At 30.1% G+C, this 12,618-nt stretch overlaps 1 protein-coding gene across 10 annotated transcripts in view; it reads left to right on the top strand.

Annotated features, from left to right (window-relative positions):
• The window catches only part of LOC122397536 (TGF-beta-activated kinase 1 and MAP3K7-binding protein 3), an 81,487-nt gene that overhangs the window by 61,091 nt on the left and 7,778 nt on the right, over positions 1-12,618 (top strand). For all 10 annotated transcript variants that reach the window (XR_006259116.1, XR_006259115.1, XR_006259117.1 and 7 more), the window contains 3 exons: positions 2,054-2,263; positions 10,608-10,759; positions 11,316-11,409. Coding sequence is in view for 2 of the 10 variants with exons in the window: in XM_043396767.1 (XP_043252702.1) it covers positions 2,054-2,263; positions 10,608-10,759; positions 11,316-11,409 (456 nt within the window). In the remaining 8 variants the exon portion in view is untranslated. The remainder of the gene's footprint in view (positions 1-2,053; positions 2,264-10,607; positions 10,760-11,315; positions 11,410-12,618) is intronic.

Genomic DNA, 12,618 nt, shown 5'->3' on the forward strand with positions numbered 1-12,618 from the left:
AGGTATTGCTATTACTATTATTCTCAATTTTTTTCAGATTTTTCATTTTGGCGCGTGGCAGTAAAAAAAAATAAAAACTGATTTTTTCCTCATTTTTTGCATTTTAGAGTAACTTACACGTTGAATTTTTATGTATTATTGAAACTACATGTAGCGACCAGTTAACAAAGTATGTAAACAAATATATTTTATTTGTATCTATTTTAAAAGCATTTGCGGCCTTTTTCCGTATGAAAAATTCGGAAATATGAATTAATATTTCTTTAACAATTTTTCCAAAAAATCTGAAAAAATTACGCATTAATAGTCGTAATGTTACGCTATAGCTGTAAAAATATGAACATTGTCACGTAAGTAATTATGGCAATATAAAGCATTTTCACCATTTTTTAATCATTTTTTATTTTTTTGACTACGTTCCTCACCTTCAAAAAATCTGAAAAAATTACGCATTAATAGTCATAATGTTACGCTATAGCTGTAAAAATATGAACATGGTCACGTAAGTAATTATGGCAATATAAAGCATTTTCACCATTTTTTAATCCTTTTGTATTTTTTTTACTACGTTCCACCCTTTTAAAAAATCTGAAAAAATTACGCATCAATAGTCATACTGTTACGCTATAGCTGTAAAAATATGAACATTGTCACGTAAGTAATTAAGGCAATATAAAGCATTTTCACCATTTTTTAATCATTTTGTATTTTTTTGACTACGTTCCACACCTTCGAAAAATCTGAAAAAATTAGAAATTACTAATTATTTTGAGAGCTTTATACTCTATAAAAACAAACGTGGTGACTTGATTACTTCGACAAAAAATCGCCAATTAAAATATTTTCGAATTTTTTAAAAATCGAATTTGCATCCAAAAATTCTGAAAAAATTCTCGAATATGTACATCAATCGATAGAATAACCATGATTTTTTTCATAATTTTTAATTGAGCAGAGCGGGAGATATTAAGGATAAACCAAAAAATGATTTTCACCCTGTAATTACCCCTGTAGTAGTGATACCGGGTTGAAACTTTCTGAAAAGGGGTTTTTTCGAACTACCTATCGAGTGGTATTAGCCCCGTTCAATTTGGTTTGGGACCATTTGGGTGTAATTTGTTTAACATGCGTATCTTTAAAACTTCATAACTTTTGAACGGATTGGAGGATTGTAATGTTTCAAACGGCATACAACGCGTATTTCAGTGGAGAATACGTAGAAATTCCAAAAATATTCGAAAAGTTGTTCCATAATCCCGTAAAATGAGAAAAACACCCATAAAAACGGCCCAATTTTCAAACAGCCATAACTCCTACAATAGTGAACATATTTCAGTAAAACTTTTTTCTAAAGTAGAGCTCATGGGTACCTACAAAAAAGTATTAGACAACTTTTTTATACGGCGTCAAACAAAATTACCAAAAATGAAAAACGAATTTTTAAGAAAAATCGACTGCGGAAAAAAAAAATTTTAAATCGTTCTGGAAAAATTATTTTTAGTTGCAAGGGTCAATTACAATCATTTTTGGTCATTAGACGTACCTTCGAAATCCTTCTCACTTTCGAGAAAAAAATTCGAGAAGGTATGAAATTTTTCGACAAAATTACAAAATTTCAAATCGTTCTGGAAAAATTATTTTTAATTGCGGGGGTAAATTACAATAATTTTTGGTGAATAGACCTGTCTCCGAAATCCTGCGCATTTTCGAGAAAAAAATTCAGTACTGACGGAACTTTGAACGTTAATAACTTTTAAACGAAGCCTCCATCAACAAATTAGTATTCTCGATTTTCGTCTTATTTTGGCCTCTAGAATCGCCCTGTATATTAATAACATGTATTTTCTCTTATTTAGTCATCGTCGTTTCGAGCCAAAACTTCAAGGGGTGGTTTCACCCCGTAAACTCGAGTCACCGCGGCTAAAAAAGGATACGGGGTCGATTATTTGTTGGCTGCTTTATAAGTGTACAAAGTTTCATGAAAATCGAAGTTGGATCGTTCGCGAAATTGAACTTGTTCGTCGTTGAACTGATCGAAACGTTGGGATTTCAGGGCTTCCAGCAGGACCTCCTAGTCAGTTGCCGAGGCCTACGACGACTATGAGCGCCCCCACCACACCCTCTGTACCGACGACAACGAATGTCGTTCCTCCCATCAGCCTTCCAACGACACCGTCAAGACCGACGACCTCGCCGCCCTCTAGCCCCGTTGGCGAACGGATACAGGCCAATTCCGATCAGAATCGATCGCCGTTGAATCAAGGTACTTATATCACCCCCCCTGCCCCACGCGTCGTCCACCGAAATAACTCTCGGTTGAGCTATTTTTATTTTTTCCTATATTTGCCCGATACCGAGTGAGCGGCCATCTTTGTATTTTTTTCGTGGACCCGAATTGTACAGAATTTTCATTGTAACAGTCGTCACGATTATTTGAACGTTCTCGATAATGTAAACAGAGAAATATTATAAACAGAACGAGTTGCTTGCAATTGAAAAACCATGAAACTGATATATACACTGATTCTGACGTTATTAACACCAGATATACGGGCATTGATCGCACGTATATTTATTGATACATTTCATTGTTGACGGTTACCTTACAATACGATTTTTTCTTTTAATTAGAATATGTATTCGTGCCATTGCATCCAAGTTGTTAAAAAAATAATATTTACGCATTCTGCAATTTTAAATGTGGAATCAAACATCCGTCAAATTGAAAATTTCCGTAAATCGAGTGTTAACAACATTCGTCAGTTTTGTCGTAAATGTTTTGGTCGTCGTTTTATAGCTCTCGGCATTATGGGATAATTATAAACTTAAGAGAACGTTTATTTATAAAAATTGTTCCGTTAGAGTAAGAACTATATATACGTTACGGTTAGGTAATGTTAGTTAAAAATAAAATGTTTATTTGCGACGGAAGGAAGAGACTAATCAAATTTACGATTGCAGAATTGTGTTAAATTCGAAGATTGTTCGTAAAATTTTTCATGTTATGAAAATACAGTGTAATGTGGTACATATAGTCATAAAACAACGTTCTAAATATGAAATATGGGATAAAGTAAACACATTGATATAAAAATACAAGTAAAATAGAAATGTAGAGTGGTACCTTTGAAAATGAATGTACAAAATTGATGAAATATTATATTAATTAAAGTATAGAGGAAGTAATTATTTAGGAAAGTGTATAATGCCTAAGAAGACGTTATTATCGTGTAATTTACGGTCGCTGAGACTTTTTAGATACTTCCGGGAATCTGACAAAAAAATATTATGAACGAAAATTAGTTAATGTCTAGTTGTTAATCCAGTACAATATTAAAAATTGTCAAATTACTTTTCCTTCGTTCGAAATCTTTTTAAATAGCATCGTACCATTTTTTTCAAAATATTTACAAAATACTTCTATTTTTTACAAAATACTTGTATTTTTTACAAAATACTTGTATTTTTTACAAAATACTTGTATTTTTTACAAAATACTTCCATTTTTTTTACCAAATACTTTCATTTTACCAAATATTTCTATTTTTTACCAAATACTTTCATTTTACCAAATATTTCTATTTTTTACCAAATACTTTCATTTTACCAAATATTTCTATTTTTTACCAAATACTTTCATTTTGCCAAATATTTCCATTTTACCAAATACTTCCATTATTTACTAAATACTTCCATTTTTTAACCAAATACGTCCATTTTTTACAAAATACTTCTATTTTTTTTTACAAAATACTTCTATTTTTTTACAAAATACTTCTATTTTTTACAAAATACTTCTATTTTTTACAAAATACTTCTATTTTTTACAAAATACTTCTATTTTTTACAAAATACTTCTATTTTTTACAAAATACTTCTATTTTTTACAAAATACTTCTATTTTTTACAAAATACTTCTATTTTTTACAAAATACTTCTATTTTTTACAAAATACTTCTATTTTTTACAAAATACTTCTATTTTTTACAAAATACTTCTATTTTTTACAAAATACTTCTATTTTTTACAAAATACTTCTATTTTTTACAAAATACTTTCATTTTACCAAATATTTCTATTTTTTACCAAATACTTTCATTTTACAAAATACTTCCATTTTTTTTACCAAATACTTTCATTTTACCAAATATTTCTATTTTTTACCAAATACTTTCATTTTGCCAAATATTTCTATTTTTTACCAAATACTTTCATTTTACCAAATACTTTCATTTTACCAAATACTTTCATTTTACCAAATACTTTCATTTTACCAAATACTTTCATTTTACCAAATACTTTCATTTTACCAAATACTTTCATTTTACCAAATATTTCTATTTTTTAACCAAATACTTCTATTTTTTACCAAATACTTCTATTTTTTACCAAATACTTCTATTTTTTACCAAATACTTGTATTTTTTACAAAATACTTGTATTTTTTACAAAATACTTCTATTTTTTACAAAATACTTCTATTTTTTACAAAATACTTCTATTTTTTACAAAATACTTCTATTTTACAAAATACTTCTATTTTACCAAATACTTGTATTTTTTACCAAATACTTGTATTTTTTACCAAATACTTGTATTTTTTACCAAATACTTGTATTTTTTACCAAATACTTGTATTTTTTACCAAATACTTGTATTTTTTACAAAATACTTCTATTTTTTGCAAAATACTTCCATTTTTTTAACCAAATACTTCCATTGTTTACTAAATACTTCCATTTTTTTTTACCAAATACTTCCATTGTTTACTAAATACTTCCATTGTTTACTAAATACTTCCATTTTTGCAAAATACTTCCATTTTTTACCAAATATTTCTATTTTTACCAAATACTTTCATTTTACCAAATATTTCCATTTTACCAAATACTTCCATTATTTACTAAATACTTCCATTTTTTAACCAAATACGTCCATTTTTTGCAAAATACGTCCATTTTTTTTTTTACAAAATACTTCTATTTTTTACAAAATACTTCTATTTTTTACAAAATACTTCCATTTTACCAAATACTTCCATTTTTTGCAAAATACTTCTATTCTTTACAAAATACTTCTATTTTTATTTTTACAAAATACTTCTATTTTTATTTTTACAAAATACTTTTATTTTTACAAAATACTATTGAATTATATTAATGCTTAACTTGAATATTAATAAGGTATTATATTACATTTAATGCTAGAACAGTTGAGTGCTATTCTGTAATTATTTTTTTGTAATTTCGTGCTTCTGAAAAACTCTACTTTTTTTTATTTTTTATTATTGAGGTATACAGTCCTTTCGTATAGCTTGAAATTATGTACAAATTTAGTATAGTATGGTTGAGTATGATTTTTTTTAACAACTTATTTAACAAAAACCGTTTTATTTGACTTCGTTGAGTTTTTCTCTTGATACTATCTATAATTCTATAATTTCATTTCACGCATTGAATACTGACTAATTTTTGTTTGTAACACATTTTAATAATTACAATTAAACCTTTAATTACCACTCCTGTAAAAAAAACCTAGTCTTATAAAAGTAATTTTGATTAGACTCTGGAAAACATCAATTAAAAGAAGCAACTTTTTAATGAATATTAGAGAATTTTATTATTGATGTCAGTTTTAAAAAAAACGAATATGACCCTGATTTTTTTATTATAGTAAAACTGTGTTTCGTCAATGTTTAATTTTGTATATCGTTACCGATTGAATGCTGAACTAGTTTTTGTTCATAATCCTTTCTTGTTACATTATTGAAAGTATCTAAAAAATAAATAATAAATAATAATTACATAAATATGAAAACAAATACATAATTACTAGCATTGTGTAAAAACCCGCGACATAATTACTATTGTGGGTATTTGTTCAAAAAGATCTTTATTTAAATATTAAAAGTGGCTAGGAACTAATTTTAAGACTATTTGAATAACAGCTACGCTTAAACTGATATAACTTAGAACGACAACTTAAAACAACAACTTAAAACGACAACTTGAAACGACAACTTAAAGCGACTTGTTACGGCAACGTCTTGTCAAGCGAGTCTCCTTTTTCCGCTCGAAACATCCCATTTTAAAACCTTTTCCGCCCCACCATTCAAGCTTCTTTCGGGCGCGTACATGAACAAATATGGTCATGCTTGCGTTTCGCACCCCTGCGCGAGAGGACCCCGAACGCGTCACTGGGCCCCGCTGACCCAGGGGTTTTCCCCGTCCCTTTCGACCTGTAACGCTTTCTCTTTTAACCTATAGTTCTTACTCCGCTCAAGTTCCTCGCATTTCCCGATACCACACTATAAATGTGGATTAAAGTCTTGGAGACAACAACGTGAAGAGTAAAAAATGCCCAGTTACAAGAAATGGTTTTTTAACAGCACTTTATTGCTAACGGTCGTTTAAAAAGTGAAGATGACCCTGATTTTTTTGTCTTTCGACGGTGTTTAATTTTGCATACTGTTGTCGATCGAATGTTGGATTAACGTTTATTTATGATACTTTTATTGCTGAATTATTTGAAATGTATAAAAGTCACGGTGACCGTTACAATGAATACAAATATTAGTTGCAGTGATTACAAACACTTTTAAAAAATGGAAAATAAATACATAATTACTAGCATTATGTAAAAACCCGCGTCACAATTACTACATGAAGAGTAAAAAATGACCGGTTACAAGAAATGGTTTTTTAACAGCACTTTATTGCTAACGGTCGTTTAAAAAGTGAAGGTGACCCTGATTTTTTTGTCTTTCGACGGTGTTTAATTTTGCATACTGTTGTCGATCGAATGTTGGATTAACGTTTATTTATGATACTTTTATTGCTGAATTATTTGAAATGTATCAAAGTCACGGTGACCGTTACAATGAACACCCTGTATATGTAGGAAACGTACTTACACGTACATTTACCTGTAGACTGACCAGTCAGCCCGTCGCACGTATACGTAGTACGCCCACGCACGGAACACTGAGAACGATATTTACGCATTCCTGACCCCACGCTCCGTCTATAGATAGCCAGGCTCGCGGTTACTCTACGCGGACCACCTGATCCGCTTTTCCTTCTCACGGACGACGCACAGTGGGGTATTTGCACCTAAAAAGTAAAACACCTAATAATTAAAATCCTATATCTATTTTGTATTTTTTTATTTTATACAGGGAAATTCTAGAGGCCAAAATGAATCGAAAGTCAAGAATATCAATTTCTTTGCTTCGTTAAAAAGTTATTAACAAAATTAAATTGAAAATTTTTCAAATCGTTCTAAAAAAATTGCAGTCAGTTGCAAGGGTCGATTACAATAATTTTTGATTATTACACATACCTCCGAAATCCTATCCACTTTCGAGAAAAAAAATCGGGTAGATGCTGAAATTTTTCGGCGAAAAAAATATTTTTCAAACGGTTCTAAAAAAATTATTTTCAGTCGCAAGGGTCGATTACAATAATTTTTGGTTATTACACATACCTCCGAAATCCTATCCACTTTCGAGAAAAAAAATCGGGTAGGTGCTGAAATTTTTCGGCGAAAAAAATATTCTTCAAATGGTTCTAAAAAAATTATTTTCAGTTGCAAGGGTCGATTACAATAATTTTTGGTTATTACACATACCTCCGAAATCCTATCCACTTTCGAGAAAAAAAATCGGGTAGGTGCTGAAATTTTTCGGCGAAAAAAATATTTTTCAAACGGTTCTAAAAAAATTATTTTCAGTTGCAAGGGTCGATTACAATAATTTTTGGTTATTACACATACCCCCGAAATCCTACGCATTTTCAAGAAAAAAAATTCCTTACCAAAAATGTAACTTGAGGACGGAAATGCTTCTAAAAAATTTTATGCGAATCTTTAAAACGTCATAATTTCTAAATGGATTAAAGGATTTTAATGTTTCGAACGGCAAACAACGCGTATTTTGGCGAAGAATATGTAAACATTCAAAAAATATTCAAAAAGTTATTCCTTAATTCTGCAAAATGAGAGAAACCCCCTAAAAATCGTCTAATTTTCAAACAGCCATAACTCCTACAATAGTGAATACAATTTCAATGAAACTTTTTTCTGAAGCAGAGCTCATGGGCACCTACAAAAAAGTATTAGACAACTTTTTTATAGGGCGTCAAACAAAATTACTAAAAATCAAAAACGAATTTTTAAGAAAAATCGACTGGGGGAAAAAAAAATTTTAAATCGTTCTGGAAAAATTATTTTCAGTTGCAAGGGTCAATTACAATCATTTTTGGTCATTAGACATACCTTCGAAATCCTTCCCACTTTCGAGAAAAAAATTCGAGATGTGAAATTTTTGGACAAAATTACAAAATTTCAAATCGTTTTGGAAAAATTATTTTCAGTTGCAAGAGTCGATTAGAATAATTTTTGGTTATTACACATACCCCCGAAATCCTACGCATTTTCGAGAAAAAAATTCAGTACTGGCGGAAATTTAAACATTAATAACTTTTTAACGAAGCCTCTATCAACAAATTAGTATTCTTGAGTTTCGTCCTATTTTGGCCTCTAGAATCTCCCAGTACAATTTTTCCCAGGAATAGTCGAACACCCTGTATAAAGTACCGATTAAATTAAAATAAATGATTACACGAAGTCCTAATTAAATTAAAAGTATCTAATTATGACAATTCCTGAAAATTAGATGAAAATAAATAATTACAAGAATGTTGTGCCAGGTTATAAATATCATTTTACGACATTTTTTCTATATCATTACAGGTTATAAATTAAACTTTACTAAAATATTAGTATATAATCATTTGATGATATTTTTTCTTAACACATTACCGACCGATAGCCTATTAATCGACTTTTTTACCGACCAACGCTTACCGACCGATAGCGTATTAATCAACTTTTTTACCGACCAACGCTTACCGACCGATAGCCGATTAATCAACCGCTACCGGTCGGTAAAGTGTTAAGTATTGGCTCGGAGTACTTTCTACTTCATTAATATGCAGCATCCGATGAAACATGATCCTGACCTTTTATGTAACACTATTTGACACGATTTGCCAATAGATCTTCTTTTTAAATTGAGAACCACTTTATAAAATACACAAATTTGTACAAACTTGCAAATATTTTAATAAGTAAAGCTTTATGGATAAATTTAACACCGAAAAATAAAAAAAAGTTCATACAAAGGTATGATTTACTTTGCTTAGTTCCTGAATTATAGTCAATTTTATGTTCTAATGATTAAGTTTAGGAACGTCATTTAATATTTCATGTATGATCTTGCTAACAAGTAGAAATGCTACCTCGTAGTGTTCCACGAGAATTGACAATTTCTTTCCTTCGGAAGGACGCAGTTTAGTTATGTAACTGAATAATTCTCTAATGACCAATTTGTTGACAAATTGATACGTCATGCAGACCTTATTGTTTCATCTACTTAACCTCTAGATTTGGACATTGAAACACTTTGTTAACGTAATCAACATGTTAATTAAAATAATTTTTGGAATTGTCGACTGCATCTTAACACATTACCGACCGATAGCCTATTAATCGACTTTTTTACCGGCCAACACTTACCGACCGATAGCGTATTAATCAACTTTTTTACCGACCAACGCTTACCGACCGATAGCCGATTAATCAACCGCTACCGGTCGGTAAACTGTTAAGATACGAAAGTACCAATGCTCATATTATATTGTACTACGCATTTTTAATGGCTCTTTTTCCAAAAATAATTCTAGGTAACTTAGGTGAGCTTCAAGAGCTCCCCCCCACCCTCTCAATTTTTAACGATACGACTTATAGTGTAATCTTTCTAGGGTTAAAAGGATTATCTGATCTAGAATATTAAAAAATCGTATTGTTTTTCCCGTTTTTATAATGTTAGGTATAGAGGTTATGTATTGAAAAATAGATAGTCAAAATTCGTAAAATTGACAAAATCATAGGTAGACAGCGGATATTTGTGCAAATGCATATGTTTATAGGGAATAAATAAATTTATAGATTTTAGACAGAAATTTGAACTATATAGAGAAATTGAATTATCTAAAAAGATTGAATTATTATATACTGAATTTATATATAATATATTGAATTATTATAAATCAATGACAATGTCATTGAATTACGATGCAACTGAAATACAATATAATGAAATTAGCACAACTTTGTTACATGCTAATCAATCAAATAAACTTGATCCCCATTTATTTGTTTCCTGTACATCTGTGGTTACTTATTTAGAGTAACGAGTATTTGTAATTTATAAACACAAAACATTATAAGTAGACTGCGTATGTTTATGCATTTATGGGAAATTTTAATCCTCAAAAAACTACAGAATGCATTTAATATGCAAAAATATAAGAAATACTTAAAGTAAGATACGAATTATTATATTTAGGGATTGAGACAGCCCTCTGCGTAGCTTCCGTTTCATTAATTTTATTAATAAATATGTGAATTTGCATAAAGATCCGTAGTCTAATTATAAGTTTCAATGGGTTTCAAAGTTTCGAGATTTCAAGTGTCCTTGTTTCATTGTACGTTACTGTTCCTTATTTCTGCGTAATACAATGTAAATTGTTTCTCCGTCCTTACAGTGGCGGAGCACCAAAGGAAATTGGTCGCTGAACAGTTAGTCAGAAAAGAAAGACTCGCCAAGGAACTGAGGGCCGAGAAAGGACGACTCGAAGCAATGAAAAAGGAACTGCAGTCTCTCACGAGGCCATATGATTCCTTAATGCCACCGCAGGTACAAAATTAGATTACATACCTTTAAGCGATGACCATTGTGTTTTCTTTTTAAATAGAAGCCTGTGTTCGCAAAGTTTTAGAAGAAAATGTTTGTAAATATACTCCGTATTACTTCAGGTGTTTGTTCATTAATTATAAACGATAGTTACAAGTGCACACAAGTCGCAGTAAGGATTTAGAAAAGCCGCAGTTTGATCATTGTTGTTATAGTAGCCTGTCTGTTAGAATTATTGCTTTTCCATTTACAGAATTACGTAACAATACATAAACAGGTCACCAGTTATTGAAAACTATTTATAATATAAATTGTTCTTAAACTATCCATTTAATTTCTCGATAACATTTTTAATAATTGGAGAACGGTTCCAGACTTTACTGTAAGTAGCAGCGAACGACAATGGTTCTAATCATGACATAAACGAGCCAAAAACTAACAGTATAATTTTGACCAACAGTTTATATCCAAGTTTCAGCAAAATTGTTAATCCAGAAGGTGTCGAATTTCTCATGCAATGACCTTATTCGTAATTCAGACAACAATGTTTGTTTCGCAGGAATTGAAGAAAAAGTTAAGAAGCGAAATCTATCAGCTGCAGGTTGAATGTGACATACTAGCGGACGAAGTGGATCAGTGGTCAGACCCAAGGGGTAACAATTTTATTTAAAATTAAAAATAATAACGCTTAAGTTCTCAGTTTACTTTCAACTCGAGCGTTACTCTCACATAATTTCGAAATTCAGGGTTTACTCTCGACTTGAAAATAAACTCTTAATGCAAGTGTTAATTGAGCGTTAGTCTGAATCAGAAATAACGCCTAAATAAAGATACTTTTGGTAAGTATTTAAGTAAAATATGTATTTTAGAAAAGCAAGTGTGAATGTTCAACTTTTAAAGTAAATTCTAAAATTCTACTCGTTTAACCTTAAATATTAAATGTACACGCTTGAACATGAGAGTCAACTTTGAAATATTTAGCGTAATCACCCAATTTTTAGATTTAGCTTTCAAAAGTTGAGTGTGGATACTCAACGTTTAGCGTAAACACTTGAAATTCAGGGTTTACTCTCGACTTGAAAATAAACTCTTAATGCAAGTGTTAATTGAGCGTTAGTCTGAATCAGAAATAACGCCTAAATAAAGATACTTTTGGTAAGTATTTAAGTAAAATATGTATTTTAGAAAAGCAAGTGTGAATGTTCAACTTTTAAAGTAAATTCTAAAATTCTACTCGTTTAACCTTAAATATTAAATGTACACGCTTGAACATGAGAGTCAACTTTGAAATATTTAGCGTAATCACCCAATTTTTAGATTTAGCTTTCAAAAGTTGAGTGTGGATACTCAACGTTTAGCGTAAACACTTGAAATTCAGGGTTTACTCTCGACTTGAAAATAAACTCTTAATGCAAGTGTTAATTGAGCGTTAGTCTGAATCAGAAATAACGCCTAAATAAAGATACTTTTGGTAAGTATTTAAGTAAAATATGTATTTTAGAAAAGCAAGTGTGAATGTTCAACTTTTAAAGTAAATTCTAAAATTCTACTCGTTTAACCTTAAATATTAAATGTACACGCTTAAATATGAGAGTTAACTTTGAAATATTTAGCGTAAACACCCAATTTTTAGATTTAGCTTTCAAAAGTTGAGTGTGGATACTCAACACTTAGCGTAAACACTTGAAATTCAGGGTTTACTCTCGACTTGAAAATAAACTCTTAATGCAAGTGTTAATTGAGCGTTAGTCTGAATCAGAAATAACGCCTAAATAAAGATACTTTTGGTAAGTATTTAAGTAAAATATGTATTTTAGAAAAGCAAGTGTGAATGTTCAACTTTTAAAGTAAATTCTAAAATT

Source organism: Colletes gigas, unplaced genomic scaffold (genome assembly GCF_013123115.1).
Source record: "Colletes gigas isolate AHSC1104 unplaced genomic scaffold, ASM1312311v1 Colletes_gigas_Sc00009, whole genome shotgun sequence".
NCBI classification, from domain to species: Eukaryota; Metazoa; Arthropoda; class Insecta; order Hymenoptera; family Colletidae; genus Colletes; species Colletes gigas.